The following is a 19,944-nucleotide window of genomic DNA, read 5'->3' as shown; positions in this document are numbered from 1 at the left end:
TGATGATGTTGATGATGAAGATTGCATTATCTTACCTTAAATGCGGTGATAAATAAATAAATAATCCGATAAGGAAATGATAAACTAAATTCCGGAATGTCACCAATGATAAGCACACTTCCACTTAACACCCCCCCCCCCTTAATTAAATATATATCAGCAAATTGAATGAAGCGAGAGAAAAAAAAAAGCGGTTGTGACCAACCTAGGTTGAAACAAAGAATGACGAATTAAATTCCGGAATGTCAACAATGATAAGCACACTTTCACTTAATTAAATATATAACATATAAGTATTAAAATCCGGAATGTCAACAACGATAAGCTCAATTTCATTTAATTAAATATATAAAATTTTAAAATCCTGCAAATTGAACGAAGCAGGGAGAGAAAACAAAGCGGTTGTGTCCAATGCCAGTTGAAACAAAGACTGATGAAAATGTGATTGTTGACTACACACTACACACGGTACCTGTGTAACGAATACAATAGCCTAAACGGTAGTGGTCAAGAGCCTCGTGCTTTGGTCAGTACTAAAGTTACGTCATGAATACAACGAAACAAAGACTGACGAAAATTTGATTGCCGACGACACACGGTACCTAATCACGCATTCAATTTCCCCGCTTTGTGTAACGAATACGATAGCCTTAACCCCTACGGTTGATCGTCCTCGTGCTTCGGCCAGTATTATAGTAGGGCTATGAGTAAAAGTAACCCTGGGTAAACTACGGATATAGTCGGTGTTGGGGTTGAGTGAGTTAATCCTCTCCTTACCAACCATAGGAAAATCGTTATATTCGTTACGATCTGTGAGTGCCCTGGTTACGATCCAACAAGCACGACTATCATTCAGATTTCTTTTATAAATGACACAATGTAAAGAAAATGTTTTATTATAGCTATAAAAACGTGACACTGTGTTGTAAGTTTCATTTTGCTGATCAATATTATGCATAGAATGTATTTGTTGCTTTTCTGTTTGAGTAAGAGAAAACTATTTTTGTGTTGGGTGGGTGTGAAATTCTGAAAATAGCTGGTAAGGATAGGGTTAACGCGACCTAATAATTATTGTTTGTGGCTCACTTTTGCTTGAAAATTTGTCGGAACTGAAAGTAAAGTGACAAAATATTTATCTCTTTTTAAAATGCTCATATTCTTTTTTCTTTTTCTTTTTTCTTTTTTTTTTTTTTGGATAAGAGTGGCATCTGGTTAAACACGGACACTGTAGAATGTTTTATAGCATCTCAGAAATTATGTTTACTAAAATTATCTAGACAAAAAAGGCGGTTGTTTAATTCTCTTTTTTAACGCAATAACAAACATGAGAAACAAGAGGGATTGAATCAAACTGTGGAAAGGAAAAATCAAGATCAGTTGACGGAATTTAATCAAATTTTACCGAGAGGAATACAAAAATTATATGCATCCAAGAAATTGCTTTATACATTTATAGACTGTTAAAAAAGGCCAAATCACTTTGAAAGTGTATAAAGTTGTTGATGCCTCTTACAGCTATATTTTTTTCATGTTCGATATGTAAAACTTTACCTAATGATAAGAACGTAATCAACCTTCTCCTTACAACCTACATCAAAATCGTCATATTTGCAACGACTCAATATACATTATTTCTTATTCAGATTTATTTTGTACATCGCATTGATCTTTGTTTAATTTACAAGAACATAAAGTTGTTTTGTAGAGAGATTGTTTGATTAAATAATCATTTTTTTCTGCAGGGTAAGCCTGCCATTTTGGGAAAAAAAACTGAAAATTGTCGGTAAGGAGAGAGTTAATGACAATGATAATCTTTGTCATTTTCATTTTCTATCAGGGATTGCCTTATTTGAAAAACGGACAATTTTTGACGACAGTGTCAGCAACGCTTCTCATCCTGTACAGCTTCTATCCTATTGGTGAATACCCTTGCGCTTACCAATGGCGCCTTCTTGCTGCCGGCATGACGCTATATACTTATACCAGCTCTGTTGTCTTCAAAAGGTAACTTGTCATTTCTCTCTCTCTCTCTCTCGCGCTCTCTCTCTCTCTCTCTCTCTCTCTCTCTCTCTCTCACTCTCTCTCTCTCTCTCTCTCTCTCTCTCTCTCTCTCTCTCTCTCTCTCTCTCTCTCTCTCTCTCTCTCTCTCTCTCTCTCTCTCTCTAACCGTATTTCAATCATTATGCCAGTAAAATAAAAATGAAAATATACTGAGTTCCAAAACTTCTGTCCACTTCAACTTTGATGTTGTATAACTTTTTAAATATTTTATCAAATCAATTGAAACTTTCCACACTTATTAGATAACATGTTGGTCATGGCATGATGTAATCAATTAGCGTACACATGAAAACTTTTTAAGGGAGATAACTTTAATTCGCTCACTTGGAGGAATTCAGTGTTCAAGTTTCCCTAGTACCTCATGTGTCCTACTCTAGATTCTAATACAACACGGCACCGACGATTCATGGACCGAATGATCTTTCTCAACGTTCTTTGTGATGTTCTATGCCTTTTGTAATGCTACGATGAGCTGCCCCTTGTTGAGAGTTGTTTTTATGGTCTAGTCCAAGGGAATGAATGCATTGCTGCAGTGAACAGCTGCAAAATGAGCCAGGGCGAGGTGACTTACTCAAGGCCGCACAGCGCGACGGAAAAATCGAGCTCGGTACCTGATGGACTGCGGTTGCGACACAAAAGAACCCGAGAAACATAACCATGATAACCATTAGTCCGAATGTAACAAATGGCAGTGAATTCTAATCGCACAAACTACACGGCATTCACATCGATGATATGTGTTAAAGTAAAACACTCACTAGTTCTACACGCCTGATTAATCGTACCATTAGATAAAACCATATTTTACCTTTTACTAATAAATAGAGGTGCCTAAATGAGTCAATAAAATGGAGATAAATATAAAGGGAGTAAATCTGACTCATGAACGAATAACACCAAACAAACGACTTTTCGGCCCTTGGCCTTTATCAAGTAAACACAGGATACATATATATTTATATTAGATTGTCATAATATTTTAGAAAATATTTTTACTTTATTTAATTATTTTTATTTAGGCCAAGATTCACTCCCTTTATCTTTATCTCCATAACCTTTTACGTTTAGAGTCTGAATGAGCGAATCTAGTGAGAACTAAGCACACATCTAGTCTAGTAGTTTTTAGCAAAGCCTTGCAGATAACATCTTAGAAAAAGGGGTTGATAAAGATACATAATATTAGTAACAAACCTGGTAGAGAGGCTAACATTAATTGGATTCAATAGTCTGATGTCACGTCGCACAGCAACGGCGGCCATCGTGGTTCTAAACAAAGAAAATCTGTACTTTTTATTCTTCATGCTGGCTAGAATTTTTCATATGTCTTGTAGTCAGAATGTGTAAAAGTCAAAACATGATCAGATTTATAATATTTTTTCCCCTCTGGATACACTTTTAGGCTCGACGGAGAAATATTTCATAAGGGCGTCCGCCATTGTTCCGATGGTTTAGAGCCAGTGTTACTAAGTTATCATGCGTCATTACGAGGGAAGTGACATCATGACTGTTGAAGCGTATTGTCCCCTAAAAATCATTCTAATGAAATTAAACCATGATGTTTCTCCATTTCAGGATTGACTACATTGGCCTATACTTTTCCATGTTCTTTGAGGTTTTGAAGACCATTACAAAGGTAATTATTGGATTCATATCCTAGAAATATCATCAGGCTAATATTAAGTGTGCAATAATATTCTCCCGAGTTTTACTCACTCAACCCTAGAGATTTTTCCTACTTTTCAAAACTTGAAAAAAGGTATTAGAAATGAGCATGTCCATAGATAGTTTTATTCAACTACCATTAACATGCAAAAATGAAAAACATTAGCTTTGATACTATGCCTATAATTTGTCTCATAAAAATGTAATAAATAGGCATGGGGTAAAAGTATCCTGGGTCAACTACGGATATAGTCGGTTGAGTGAGTTAAATGAACCTATTTATTTATGAAGCAAAATATCCCCTATCAAATAATAACTCAAATTCCAGCCATTCAAAACGATGCCAGTAGACTTGTCAACAACAACAAATTCATGCAATCTTTTATCCATTTGCATCGTCCCATTTAAAATGGAGCTTTTATTTAGAGCAATATCCAACAAATTTGTTCAAAGTGCTTTACTAAGGGGTCTCTGGCCAACAGCAACATTTAACATAATTTAGGACGGGACATGGCGCCTGTTAGGCGATGTTAATTTTTTTTCGGACAGAGACAAAGCTGTTAAAGGTCAGGTACTCATTTTACACATGAGTACGGTGAGAAAATGTGAGTAAAGAGCCTTCTCCAAGGACTCAACTATCCGCCGAGCGGGGCTCGAACCCAGGACCTTCTGATCCGAACGCGAGCGTCATACCACTAGGCCACATTGCCAAATTTTCATTTTATACCACTTTGTAAATCGTTATGTCAATTCAGAATGCAATTTCACTTTTGCAACATTCATTATGTATCTACAGCCTACATTTATATACATATATATATATTATATATATAATTTTTTTTTTTTATTTATTTTTTTTTTTTACAATTTTCTGCAGATGAGTGCTGTTCTTATTTTCTTTGTCGTTACGATGGCAATCCCGTTGAAAATATACTTGAGAGGACAGGTAGGATTTTGATTTGAACCACATTGCTTTGATCCAACGTGCACGAATTTGCAGGTCTGATAACCCGAATTGTTATGGTCTCATTGTTGTAACGGATATACTCTCAAACCAACGAAAAGTATTTTCTATTACAACAATGTTAAAATAAGTGCGTCCGGTTATCAGATGTGCAAATATTTAAATATTCCCTGGTCACTTTGATCCTGTCAGATATGAGATGTCCAATTGGAAATAGAAAGGAAATGTGCTTTTTGGCAATTTTTGTTCAAAATATGTAGACCTATGTTATCACGAAATCAAATTCAATTTTGTCTTTGGCCAATATCGGCCAAGGAGAAAAAAAAATCTTGACACCGACAAGGATAAGAATTAAATAACGAAACAAAACATAAAACTACTCTCTCTCTCTCTCTCTCTCTCTCTCTCTCTCTCTCTCTCTCTCTCTCTCTCTCTCTCTCTCTCTCTCTCTCGTTCTTTCTTTCTCTCTCTCTCTCTCTCTCTCTCTCTCTCTCTCTCTCTCTCTCTCTCTCTCTCTCTCTCCCCCCTCTCTCCTCTCTCTCTCTTTCTTTCTCTTCCTCTCTCTCTCTCTGCATGCCTTACAAAAGTCTCATAATCAGCCTGTATGTATACGTACGCGTGTGCATAGAGGCAATAAATGACAATTTACCAATACAATATAGTAATAAAATGGTCCTTTTACAGCTTGGTTTTTCAGGCGACGACGTGTTCCCAATTACAGCCCTGGCTATGATGATGGGAGAGCTGAATTTTAGAGAAATCTTTGTGAAAGGCGACAACAGTCCCTTTACAGCGGAGACCTACCTGTATTTTCCTATATTCGTCCTTGTTTTAAACATCACATTCATGAACATGATGGTAAGGACTATTTTGAAAATAATTGAGCTTTTATATATAGCGCAATATCCACTAAATGTGCTCAAGCGCTTTACAAAGGGTCCCAGGCCAACAGCAACATTTAACATTTAGGACGGGACATCGCCTGTTTTTTTTTTTGTTTTTTTTTTTGTGCTTTTTTTTTTCTTGTTTTTTTTTTTACGATAACTACTATGTTACTAGTGTGCATCATGTGTGAGTGTGTCTATGTCAATATTGTATTGTTATAAATGTTTAACCAAATGACAAATTGCCATTTTTTGGGGGGACAATAAAGATATATTATTATTATTATTATTATTATTATTATTATTATTATTATTATTATTATTATTATTATTATTATTATTATATTATTATTATTATTATTATTATTATTATTATTATTATTATTATTATTATTATTATTATTATTATTATTATTATTATTATTATTATTATTATTATTATTTATGGACAGAGAATGTGAGTAAAGAGCCTTCTCCAAAGACTCAACAATGCGCCGAGCGAGGTTCGAACCCAGGGCCTTCCGATCCGAAAGCGAGGGTCAGCCACCAGACCACATAGCCGCACAAAGACTATAATAATAATAATGCTTCTTAACGAAAACGAAATCTGAACTACAACAATTTTATAACCTACTTGATTTGAACCTCCCTCAAATCTGTTATTTATGCCGCGTTTTTTAGGAGCAGTTTTTCGTCCCTTTTGTCTACCCAGATTGGATAGATGCGACGTGTACAAAAATGCAGGTCTGACATCCGAACTATAGTAGGTACGCCATGATTAAGACAGACTGGATCGCTCTATTTCAATTGTAACAACAAGAGATGAAGTGAGTAGAAAAGTGCCAGAAGACAATAGAGAATAACATTTTTCGCGGCGGTGATGGGGTTTGAACCCTCGACCTTATTGGTACGACAACTCCGCCTGGCCAGTGAGAGCGTGACTCTACCGTATGAGCTAACCACGAACAATTTCAAATGTCAGGAATCTGTGTCAGTGGCATTGAAACAAATGTAAGAAAAACTAATTACCCTAACAAAATTACCACAAAATATAAGTGACATAAGTATAGTAATTGAATTGAATACCCCCTTCCCCCTATCAAATTACGAAACAATTACATAGAAAAATTGATTTTATTATTTGTTGGACTGCGTTGTTTTGTTTTTTTTAATGGATTAAACCTAATTGTTCCATGATAAGTGTTGATGCTTCTTTTCGTAGATCGGTGCTGCTGTTGGAGATATTGAAAATGTAGAAAAGCGAGCATACCTTACAAGACTGAAAAGTCAGGTTGGTAGATTCTATACATTTTCTACTTGTCTTTAATAGGGAATGAGATTAGCGGAAGAGTAGCGTCCCTTGATTGGACGTCACCCATAGTCTGTGACGTCACCGGCGGAAAAGTTATTATAGAGAGAACGTCATGTTGGTTGTGCGCATGCGTCTCTCGTCCTCGCTTCGAGGTAAACGAGTTTCAATGCGCTATTGATTGCATTACTCTTTCTTTGTCCAATCTTTGGTGCAAAAGCAACATCCTTACAATACAAACCATGACGCTGATTAAAACTGAAGCGCCCTGAATTGTATTGTGTATCCATGTTTTATATATAGTAATAATGGTAGTAAAAAAAATTTCTTTTATACAGTGCATTATCCACTAAACGTGCTCAAAGCGCTTTACAAATGGTCCCTGACCAACAGCAAAAGTAGCATATAGAACGAGACATGACGCCAATTAGGCGATAATACACTTTTCTCCGTCAGAGACAAAGCTGTTAACGGCCAGGTACTCATTTTACACCTGAGTACGGTGAGAGAATGTGAGTAAAGAGCCTTTTCCAAGGACTCAACTCTGCGCTGAGCGAAGCACGAACCCAGGACCTTCCGATCCGAAAGCGAGTGTCATACCACAAGACCACATAGCAGTACGTACAATAAACGAGTAAATTCGTCATATCCTGACCATATTCCCGTCGTTATAGATGGCGTTTTAGTTGACAGACGTCCTAGATTTTCTTTGCTGGTAAGGCACCTGGGAACTTCTCTCAATTCTGAGAACATGTCCATTAGAAACTATGCTATGCCATCAGCGCCAACATCAAATTCGGGGGGCAGCGTGGCTATGCGGTACGGTCTTTGCTTCGTACCCGAGTTCGATCACCGGCCGCTGCACTGCGTGGCCTTGAGCAAGTCACCTCGCCCTTGCCCAATTTGCGGCTCTGCACTGCGGCTGACTCCTGGGTTATTCCAGTCTTCCCTTGGAATAGACCCTATAGACACATTTCCCTTATGGGATGAATAAAGGGAATTTTAATTTATTTCTTTTTAATTTGAAATCGAGTAGGTCTATATCATTTTAATGCTACCATTTCTTGTTTCTAAAGGTATCATTTCTGGAAGAAGTCGAGTCCACCTTCATACCTGCTTTTAGAAATAGATTCTGCTGTGACAAGTATGTGGTCTTCCCCAACGAGAAGAAGGCGAAATGGTTGAAGTTGGTATGTATTGTAACTTTTACCAAAACGTAGCAAGTTCGAGTGCTAGGTAAGAAGAAGTTTGCGACACAGTGCTGAAGAGAACTGATACAAGATGGTTACCAAAAACAACCCCCCCCCCCCCCCACCACCACCAAAAAACAACACAAAACAAACCAAACAAACAAACAAAAACACGCACACAGACATACAAAACTTGAGCCATTGTATAACTCAATATCCATTTCACATGCTCAAATTGGTTTACAAGTGGTTCAAAACCAACCTTCTCACTATCCATACAGGACAAAACATATGACGAGAGAGGGGTTATTAAGATTTTTTTCGAGAGAGTCGCTGTTACCAGCAGATGAGTGCTGTGTGAGAATGTTAGAAAAGAGCCCTTTTCCAAGAACTCAACTTTGCGCCGCACAGAGCCTGAATCGAACCAGGAACTTGCCAGTCCGAAGGGCATACCACTAGAACACAAAGCCTCACTCACACGGAGGCCTCTGGAATTTGAGATTCGATGTCGATTTGTGTTTTATCTCTCAAACTTCATTGAACGGTATTTCCAACAGCGGTCGACGAAGGACCTCAAATTGAAAACACCACGATATAGAATGAAGTTGACGTCACTCAGGCCTTTTTATTTATTTATTTATTTATTTTTTTTTTTTTGCCATCCACGTTTATGAGTAATTCTCACTTAACTGTATTATCCAGACTATAAAAGTTAATCGTTACACACAGTTTTTGTGCGTTGGTCCGTTATACTTCCGGATGGCAATGGTGTGTGCTTCTTAGCCAAGCGCATGCTGTCTATAGAATAAAGGCTGGTGAACGCGCCTTTCAGCAGTTTGGTCCAAAGCTGTAAAAGTTGCTACCACATCAGATACGTTCATCGTCTTCACTGGAGGAATTCAAGCAGCTATTGAATACATTTTAATTGACACGGGCTTTCTTTTAATAATTAATTGTGTATAATAAGCCTTGTTCGTGAACTGTCTTAGGGCGTATAATATTTGTTGTACCCCCAGAGCCCACCAGATGAAGGGATGGTGCATTTATGTTTTGATAACAATTTTTAAATGTTATTTTACCAGCTAGATCGGATGAGCATTTGACTACTGCTGCTACTACTACTACTACTACTACTACTACTACTACTACTACTACTACTACTACTACTACTACTACTACTACTACTACTACTACACTACTACACTACTACTACACTACTACTACTACTACTACTACTACTACTACTACTACTAACTACTACTACTACTACTACTACTACTACTACTATACTACTACTACTACTACTACTATACTACTACTACTATACTACTACTACTACTACTACTACTATACTACTACTACTACTACTACTACTACTACTACTATATACTACTACTACTACTATACTACTTACTACTTACTACTACTACTACTACTACTACTACTACTACTACTACTACTACTACTACTACTACTATATACTACTATACTACTACTACTACTATACTACTACTAGTAATACTATCTATACTACTACTATACTAACTACTACTACTACTACTACTACTACTACTACTACTACTACTACTACTACTACTACTACTACTACTACTAATACTACTACTACAACTACTACTACTTCTACTACTGCCTCTGGCACCAAAATTAATTATATTCTATTATTGTTTCAGTTGAGAAGGTTCACCGCTTATGATTCTATGATGTTCATTAAAAGAGGTGAAGACGATGTAGACGGTATCGAACGTTTAACTGAAGTCATAAATAATCAAAATGAACAGTGAGTCAAAACGCATTTTTGTTATCATTATTATTCTTTCATTATTATTATTATTATCATCATCATCATCATCATCATTTTCATCATCATCGTCATCATCAGTCTAGTTAACAGTACTTTTCCCGTGAAACTTAAGATAATTCTACACAAGGTCACAATAATATAAACTAATGTAAATAAATGAATGTCCCGATAGCTGCTGCTCGCTTGCATTTAAAAGACGGGGTTCGAACATGGTTTAAGCCAACGTTGTTTTGTTTTGTTTTTGTTTGTTTGATTGATTGGTTATGGGAACAATAGGCTGATGTTAAGTCTTCTCAGCAACGAGCAACTTGTTGGTTCTAAGCAAAGAAAATCGGTACTTTTTATTCTTCAAGCTGGCTAAAACTTTTTCACATGTCATATGATCAGAATGTATAATTGTATTGATTGATTGATTGATTTATTGATTGATTTATTTATCATCCTCATCTCATCTCAATTTGTTATTTCCTCCTACAACATTGTTTCCCCCATCCATTGGTATTTTGATGGATTCTTCTGGATGCTGTATAAAAGTGTCCGGCCGGACCCTACTATACAGCATACCTTCCCTGAAGAATCCATCAAAATACCAACGGATGGAAGAAACAACGTTGCAGGAGGAAATAACCAAATGAGGTGAGGATAATAAATAATTCACTCCAAAGAAACTGTCGAGCACTCTACGCGATTCAGGCCAATTCCTCGACCATATTTATTTATTTATTCATCTATTTGTGATTCTAATTATCTATTTATCCATTTATATTCAACTACCTGTCTATAGGGAATGAGATTAGCGGAAGAGTATCGTCCCTTGATTGGACGTCACCCATAGTCTGTGACGTCACTGGCGGAAAAGTTACTGGACAGAGAACGTGAGGACGAGAGACGCATGCGCACAACCAACAAGACGTTCTCTCTCTTATAACTTTTCCGCCGGTGACGTCGCAGACTATGGGTGACGTCCAATCAAGGAACGCTACTCTTCCGCTAATCTCATTCCCCATTTATTTATGTGACCAGGATAAAGGAATTGAAGGAGACGATGAACTGTATGAAGGTGGACCTATTGAAATTGACCCGTCGACGTGGCCATGGATTCAACTCATCATCACACGATTCGATTGACAGTTTTGTGGAAGATGATTAGTCATCATTTGTTTTAGTTGATCGTGACAATAGGGAATGAGATTAGCGGAAGAGTTGCGTCTCTTGATTGGACGTCACCTTACAGAGAGAACGTCAATTTGGTTTTGAAGTGTCTCAAACCGCTTTCACCGGAAGCGAGGACGAGAGACGCATGCGCAAAACCAACATGACGTTCTCTCTCTTAAAACTTTTCCGCCGGTGACGTCAGACTATGGGTGACGTCCAATCAAGGGACGCTACTCTTCCGCTAATCTCATTCTCTATATGAGTCTTTTTAAAGAGCATTTAATAAATAAAATATTGATAAGGTCCAATTTAACTCTCTACTTACCATACAGTTTCAGAATTTTACCTAAAATTTCACACCCATCCTAAACAAATATAGATTTATTTATTCAAACAGAAAAGCAAAAAAGCACATTCTATTGTATATAGATAAAATTCTTCAGCAAAATACGCTCTACAAGCCTGTTTCAAGTTTGTATAGCTGTAACAAAATATCCTATTTAAATGATGTGATGTAGATCTAGAAAAGAAATCGGAATGAGAAAACTGTTGGTGAATCGTAACGAATGTGACAATTTTTCTATGGTTCGTAAGGAAAGGGCTAATGCAATCAACATCAACCATTTTAAAATGCAAGCGTAAAACCCGATTGTCTTCTTGTGAGAATGTGCTACCGCTTTTTTTTCATATCAAAATGTTCCTCAAATCTAGTTGATCAACAGGTCATCATTGTAGCTTGTCGCCCCAACACCGAACACACTCCACATTATCCGTGGAGCAGACTCTTTAGGTCACGGTTAGTGCAGCTGGGCCCATCCTGGCATTCAACAGGTAAATCGCTTTCTGAGACCGAGATACACTTACGATTATTGGCGACTGATTCAATGCTTTACAACGCTTCCGGTTGGAAATCCTTGCACAAATTATCTCTCATACCCACAGCTGAACTTACTACCTATCGAACTCAAGTCAGTCTCCTTTATGATGTTTCCTTGTGTTTTTACACATTCGGCTTTTTATTCTGGTTTTTTAAAATATCATTTATTTATTTATTTATATATCTATTTATTCATTATCTATCTATACTTATATATACTTACTTTTAGTTGCCAAAAAGACATTCATCATCATATCTTGTCGCGCCAGTGAGTCAGCCAGTCCCGGGCAGTCTGGTTGCATTCCCTCAGGTCAGCATTGGTGCAGTGCGGTCCCAGCGAGCATTCAGACAGGATGTGGTCCATGGTCTGTCTGGGGTGACCGCATGGGCATTCAGTGCCCGGTGACATTTTCCATTCAAAGAGGTTGGTGGCGGTGTTTCCCACCTTTGCTCTAGCTCTGTTCAACGCCACCCATTCTTTTCTCTTGAGGTCTGTGCCTACTGGGAGTTTTTCTGTTGGGGGCTGGAGGGCATCGTTTGCTGTCTTGTCCCATTCTACCCATTTTTCCAGGCGGAAGAATGCCGAGTGGTCTGGGTGACGGCTCTCTACTGTGAGGAAGCTTTTCCTTGATTTGAGCCTGCTCTTGGAGCAATTGTGGTCAGGAAGGGGGTGTCTCTGGTCCATTTCCTGTTTGTATTTTTGTATTTGGGCATGAGTTTCCCTCCGGATGTGTGGTGGGGCTATTCCTGCTGCACGGTAGACCAGTGGTAATGGTGTTGCTCTCAGCTGGCCCGTTATGATCTGGCAGGCGTTGTTGAGCTCGGGGTCTAGCTTGGAGGCATGGCATGATCGGGCCCATACAGCTGAGCAGTACTCCGCAGCTGAGTAGCTGAGGGCCAATGCTGTGGTCCTCAGAGTTTTAGGGTCAGTTCCCCAGTTCATGTTTGCCAGCTTTCCAAGGAGGGCATTACGCGTGGACACTTTTGCCTTGGTCTTCCTCACGTGTTCTCTGAAGGACAGAGTCCGATCAAGCGTCACTCCGAGGTACACTGGGTGGTAGTTGTACTCTAATGTCTGGCCATTCCACTTGATGTTAAGTTTTTTGTGGGCTTGGTGGTTGTTGAGGTGAAATGCACACACTTGTGTTTTCCCTGGGTTGGCGTTCAGCGAGTTTTTAGTGTAGTACTTTGTAAGGGTGTCTAGGGCATTTGTCAGTCTGCTCTCGATTGGTTGGAAGGACACATCCTGTGTTGCGAGGCATAGGTCATCAGCATATATGAATCGGCGGATATCTGGGAACTCAGGCTGATCATTTGTATATATGTTGAAAAGTGTTGGAGCCAGCACTGATCCTTGGGGAAGACCATTCTTCTGGATGCGCCACCTGCTCTTCCGGCCATCCATTTCAACAAAGAAGCGCCTGTTTTCGAGAAGTGACTGGATAATATTTACAATTTTCTTATTCTTTATCATTTTAGCCACTTTGAGGAGTAGGATCTTATGATTCACTGTGTCATAGCTGCAGTGAGGTCGACGAAGACTGTGCCAGTGGCCTGTTTTGTCTCAAACCCATCTTCTATTAATTGTGTAAGGTTTAGAAGTTGACCACATGTTGACCGTCCTGGTCGGAATCGAGCCTGGTCTGGAGACAGTTGTTCGTCTAGACTGGGTGACATGCGGGACATAACCATTCGCTCAAATAGCTTGTATGCGATGCACAGGAGGGAGATCGGGCGATAGCTTTTCTTGGATTTTGGATCTTTCCCCGGTTTCAGTAGGGCGACTACTCTTGCTTTCCTCCATGCACTTGAGTTCGCAGAACTTTATACACAGAGAGTAAAACTAAATGATAAAGATCAACAAAACAACGGTTTTACGCCATTTTTATCATTCAAGTTAAAATACAGAGATGTATTCAATTCAATATTTGTTGTTGTTGTTTTAGTTGTGTGCGTGTGAATTTTTTAAAAAGTTAATGACACTTACAATACGTATAAGATATGTGATCCACAAACTCAATGCGCTATAATATCAGGTTGTTCTGAATTCCAAAAATTGAATTTTAAGTGAAAACGATTCGAATAATAACTATTGAGACTAACCTAGTCATGAGAAATTATATTCGCTGTTCTTAGTGGAGTTTACAAAATAAGATAATATATCATTGTTTGGACCTTCAAGCCATTTTCAGTACATTGTTCACCCCGACATCAAAAGGAGGTTCAGCAGATTATATTATGTGTCACGCATCACGAATCACGTTTCTATCACTCTTCTGATACGTAAAAATAGTGCCTCTAGGCGATTTTTGATTGGGTGTCACATGTAAATATTTCTGTGACCTACATAAAAGAATCGCATGGCGGCTCTCTTTTTACGTACAAGTATAATGAGGATAATCGTGTGAAAAAAAAGGTTAAAAAGCACAATTGATCGATTTTGGTAACCCTGGTTCAGAGCGATCGGAGGAGGGTTTGTGTTACTGTGTAAGTGTAAGCCATTCTACAAACATTACCGTGTTCATGTATAATATAAAGTGTGTATGAAATAGTGCCAGACAAAGCAAGAAAGAAAAGTTCAAGAGAAAAAAGACATACCAAAAACCTCGCCTATAGATAGAACGAAGCTGACGTCACTCAGGTCTTTGTTATAGTTATTGTATTTTGCCATCTGTGTTTGAGTAATTCTCACTAAACTGTATTAACCAGACTATAAACGTTCAAGGTTACACATAGTTTTGTGTGTTGCTCCGTTTTATTTCCGGATGGCAAAGTTGTCAGTTTCTTTGCCAACCTATAGATAGACAAAATCTTACACAGGGTCCCAGCCCAAGTCGACGGCCCAACTGAGTATGGTGAGAGAATTTGTGGCCTTTTCCAAAGACTCAACTTTGCATTGCCAGAGCACAACTTCAACCTGGGAAATACAGGTCCGAAGGCAAGTGTCATACCGCTGGACCACAATGTCCCACACAAAAAAAAAGAATATTTAGAAGGCGTTGTATATGAAACGGAAATTTCACACTTAGTGAATGAGAAGGATTATAAAGGAATATAAAGTCGTACCAGTAAGGTCGCGGGTTTGAGCCCCCGTCATCGTCGCAAAATTGTATTCTCTGTTGTCTTCTGGCACTTTCCTATTCACTTCATTTCTTGTTAATATAAAGTCGCATTATGATGGTGAGAAAAGATAAAAACACAGATAATGTCAAATGAAAGGTTATTACTTTTTTAATCTTGTAAATGAAATAAATTAAATATATTCAATTTCCACAATATAAAATGAGAATAAATTGCATCTAAAGACGACATCTAAAATAAAGAGACATTTTTTAAAAATTGTTTATTAGCACTTTGACGTGTAAAGGTCAGACGTGAGGCAGGGGGAATAGTCAAGAGATAATGGACATAGAATCAAGCTGCCCTCATAGCGCCCAATAAAATGTAAGACCAAAACAACTATAATTCAAACAGCGAACAGAAGAGTAGATCCCAGGAGAACTCCAAAAAGATATGTGAGCCTTTATATAGTGCAATATCCACTAATTGTACTCAAAGTGTTTTACAAGGGCTCCGAAGTCAATATCAACATCAGCCTATAATAAATATGTAATGTAAATGTTGCTGCTCGAAGCTCGAAGAAATAGATAATAATGTGAAATTGAATGTAAGCTTCAATTTAATTACAAAAACATATCAAATGAACGTTTCGGGTTTCCCCTTTATCAACAAAACAGGATGAATGAAACACCACATCTGTGGTGTTTCATTCATCCTGTTTTGTTGATAAAGGGGAAACCCGAAACGTTCATTTGACATGTTTTTGTAAATAAATTGAAGCTTACATTCAATTTCACATTATTATCCATACTAAATATGTAGGACGAGACATGACGCCAGCTATATTTTTTTTCAAAAGCAGGCAACACTGTTACTGGCCAGTTACTCATTTTACACCGGAGTATAGTGAGAAAAATATGAGCTAAGAGCCTTTCCTAAGCACCAAACTTTGCACCATCCATACTGATACTCGAATGTAGGACTTACAGGCCACAAGTTGAGTGTCAAACCACTAGACCACAGTACAAAGCTGCACAAGTCACTATTACAAAGTCTGCAAAAGATCCCCACACACTCTAACCACTACAATATGATCGACAATATGACAATACTACGGAAAAATATCTCACGGTGAATAAAAAGGAAAAAGAATCATACACATTACATTCGACTATTTCCTTCTCAATGAAGGACCTCAGCCAGTGCTGGGGCAAAATCAAGAAGACTAATTCCACCATATTACAGAAAACTATGCGAGAGGCTTATCACGTGACCCAATCAGCAAGAAAAGTAGGGCGTACCTATTTTGTTTACTGTTTTTTACCCAGATGCAACAAATACGATTTCTTGAAGCCCGACACCAAAGAAAAATGAAAAAGTAATATTCAAAAAAAAAAAAGAAAAAGACAGAAATAAAATATTATGACATTCAAAACAAGAATATTAATAAATTAATATATTTAAAAATCATTAATATAAGAATATGCATGTATGGTCTGGAAATTTTTAAAAAAATTTAACAGGCCTTCGAAGGAGAAGAAACGAAACAAACTATCTTATATTGAATTTTGGCGATATAAAAAGAAATAAGACTTAAGAAGTCCTTCTTCTGTTTACATCATAAAAGGAAAAGCACCACAGTATCCGACAATGATCGTGACGAGCAAAAAATCATGACAATATGAATTAAAAAAACAAAAACTGACAGGACCTTAACGATAATGATTATTTAAATATGAATAATACTCTCAATATCATCATCATAATCATTTTCATGATGGTGATGATGATGATGATGATGATGATAATAATACGAAGAAGAAGAAGAAGAAGAAGAAGAAGAAGAAATGGCGCTGAATAGCGACGCACAGTTACACCTTGTGATGAATTCTTTTGGTATTTATTTGTTTCATGACAACATTTCACTCATTTACGTATTAAACAGTGTATGATTGTTCGTATTGATAAATGGTATGTACTTTAAACGTTAACGTTTAGAATTCTGCTTCAAATCCTCGGAAAAATCGTTCGAATCATATGACCAAAGGAAATCGAAATGGCGGCGGCTATGTTTACTTCCGACACAAAATTGCACCGCTATTTTCATCTTTTTACGCGATTTGTTGATTGAAGACCTATTCTTCGCTTAATATTATATTAAGCGTGGTATGATGATTTAGAATTACAAAAATAATATTGCTTATACTTCAGATTGTACACTTCTGCTCAAAATTTTCTTCTATCAATGTCAACTCAAGGAAAACAAAATGGCGACAGTTATATTTATTCCCGAGACGACCTTCTTCGACTTAAGCCATCCTTACTTTCAATACAACCGAGAGCCGTTATTTCCCACAATGAAATAATAAAGAAAATGAATGGGAAAAGGAAAAGGGGCAAAAGAGGAGGCGTGAAAAACCGACTTCATAGACGAGGATCTAAACCACCACTCCCTTCAATAATACTTTCCAATGTTAGATCTCTTCGTAATAAGATAGACACCCTCATTGCTCTCTCCAAGTTTGATTATGATTATAAAAATGCATGCATTATTTGTCTTACGGAAACATGGCTTTCGTCTATGGACACCGATAGTAGTATTGATTTGGCAAATTTTACTTTGTACAGAAAGGATAGAGACACGTCATTAGGGAAAAACAAAGGGGGAGGTCTATGCATATACGTGAATGATAGATGGTGTAAAATTGTAAATATAAAAGATCAAATTGACACGCCTGATATTGAACTACTTTCTTTGTCTCTACGTCCACACTACTTGCCTCGAGAGTTTCGTGTTGTCACCATTGTTAATATTTATATTCCACCTAGCGCAAAAATTGAGAAAGCATACCAATTAATAAATGAGCATGTATCGTCATTACTACTACGTCACCCGGACAGTCCACTTATTATTGTTGGTGATTTTAATCATTGTCAGCTGCCCATAGCTGGACTAGAACAGTTCGTCACCTGCAAAACACGAGGAAACAACACGCTTGATCTGTGCTATAGCAATATAAAGAACGCCTACAAAGCGCTACAAAAACAACCGATAGCCGCATCTGATCATAATACCATTCACCTAGTACCGACGTACATCTCTAAATTAAAGAGTGAGAAACCAACTGTAGTATATCGCCATATCTGGACTCAAGAGGCAATCCAACGACTGAACGGCTGTTTTGACTGTACTCAGTGGGAGACATTAATGGTAGAAGGTGACAGTATTGATGAATGGACCGAAACTTTGACATGTTATATTACATTTTGTGTGGATTTATGCGTGGAAAAAAAAGAAATTAAGATATTTCCTAACAATAAGCCATGGGTTACAAAGCGACTTAAATATTTACTCAATGAAAAGAAAATTGCCTATATGAGTGGTGACATTAAACTAGAATTTGAAAAGGGAAAGGAGATCAGAAATACAATAAAAGAAGAGAAGGTTGAATACAAAAATAAAATGGAGCGACAACTGAGATCGGGCTGCGCAAGGAAAGCATGGGAGATGATAAAACAAATGGGAGGAGTAGACCAAAAGAAACGAACATTCCCACAAGGAAAAACGAAAACTGATGTCAACAAATTAAATGATTTTTACTGTCGTTTTGACAGGCTCCCACCTGTTCACAACGGTTTGTCAAATGACAATGAGCCACCTCCAGATATTGAAGAAGAAACCGTAAGCTCCTTCTTCCGGAGATGTAAAGAACATAAAGCACCAGGACCAGACAACATTACCGGAACTATTTTGAAAAACTGTCACCAACAACTGGCTATACCTTATACAAAACTTTTTCAAAGGTCAATCGATGAACAATCAGTGCCAGTACTTTGGAAAACATCGATTGTCGTTCCAGTTCCAAAAAAGCGTTGTCCGACCGTATTGAACGACTTCCGTCCAGTGGCGCTTACATCGCTTGTAATGAAATGTTTAGAAAAAATTTTAAAATCTGAGCTCCTACAAAAATGTTATGACCTGAAATTGCTAGATCCGTACCAATTTGCATACCAGCAACGTCTCAGTGTTGAAGACGCACTATTAACCGCCACAAATTTGATCTCGAAACACCTTGACCAAACGCCCTCGAATTACGCCAGAATCCTGTTTGTCGACTTTTCGTCAGCTTTTAATGCCATGAACACAGATATTTTGCTTCAAAAGTTGTGCAGCATGGATATTCCAAACTACCTTATTAAATGGTATAAAGAGTTTCTGACCCATAGACCGCAATGTGTAAAATTGGGTGAACATATCTCCAACAAAAGAACGTTGTCGAACGGATGTCCCCAAGGCTGTGTGAGTTCCCCAATCCTGTACATCTTATACACCAACGACTGCAGACCATCCTTTGAAAATTGTTTTATAGTGAAATATGCAGATGATACTGCTATTCTTGGCTTATTAAAAGATAAAGTTACCGAAAAGAATTATTTCAAACAAATAAATATATTCACCGATTGGTGTAAACAAAATCAGCTTGAATTAAATGTTGAAAAACGAAAGAACAGGTGTTTGGTGTAAAAAATAAAAACGACTTAAAGTGTGTGGCGATCGGTAAAGATGATGTTGAGATAGTTGACTATTTTAAATATTTAGGAATAACCATTGATAGTTCCCTCAATTTCTCTCAACATATTAATATAATTTCTAAGAAAGTTGCCCAAAGATTATACATCCTAAGGAAATTGAGAACATTTCAAGTAAGGAAGAAAACTATGTTAAGAGTTTATGACTCATTGATTAAAAGTGTAATTGCGTTTGGCTGCACCATATGGTTTGGAGGATGCCGACTTAAAGATAAATCAAAAATTTCAAAATCTATCAAAGAGGCATCAAAAATAATAAACCATCCTCTTGATGGAGTAGAAAGAATTCATGGAAAAGCAATAGAAAGGAAAGCATTCTCAATTACCAACAATAAAAAACATATTTTATACCATGAATTTAGTCTTTTAC

General features: G+C 37.4%; 1 protein-coding gene across 1 annotated transcript in view; it reads left to right on the top strand.

Annotated features, from left to right (window-relative positions):
* LOC144973777 (uncharacterized) overlaps nt 1-15,337 on the top strand; it is a 52,447-nt gene extending 37,110 nt beyond the window's left edge. The window contains exons 22-29 of the mRNA XM_078916672.1: nt 1,838-2,004; nt 3,634-3,694; nt 4,601-4,669; nt 5,372-5,545; nt 6,794-6,862; nt 7,957-8,070; nt 9,762-9,868; nt 10,916-15,337. Coding sequence (XP_078772798.1) covers nt 1,838-2,004; nt 3,634-3,694; nt 4,601-4,669; nt 5,372-5,545; nt 6,794-6,862; nt 7,957-8,070; nt 9,762-9,868; nt 10,916-11,042 — 888 coding nt within the window. The 3' untranslated portion in view covers nt 11,043-15,337. The remainder of the gene's footprint in view (nt 1-1,837; nt 2,005-3,633; nt 3,695-4,600; nt 4,670-5,371; nt 5,546-6,793; nt 6,863-7,956; nt 8,071-9,761; nt 9,869-10,915) is intronic.
* Nucleotides 15,338-19,944: the final 4,607 nt, after the last annotated feature.

Source organism: Berghia stephanieae, chromosome 5, assembly GCF_034508935.2.
Source record: "Berghia stephanieae isolate SIO BIC M18660-M18661 chromosome 5, UCSD_Bste_1.3, whole genome shotgun sequence".
Taxonomy (NCBI): Eukaryota; Metazoa; Mollusca; class Gastropoda; order Nudibranchia; family Aeolidiidae; genus Berghia; species Berghia stephanieae.
Note: the sequence above shows the minus strand (reverse complement) of the source record. Positions and strands in the feature narration are given on the sequence as shown.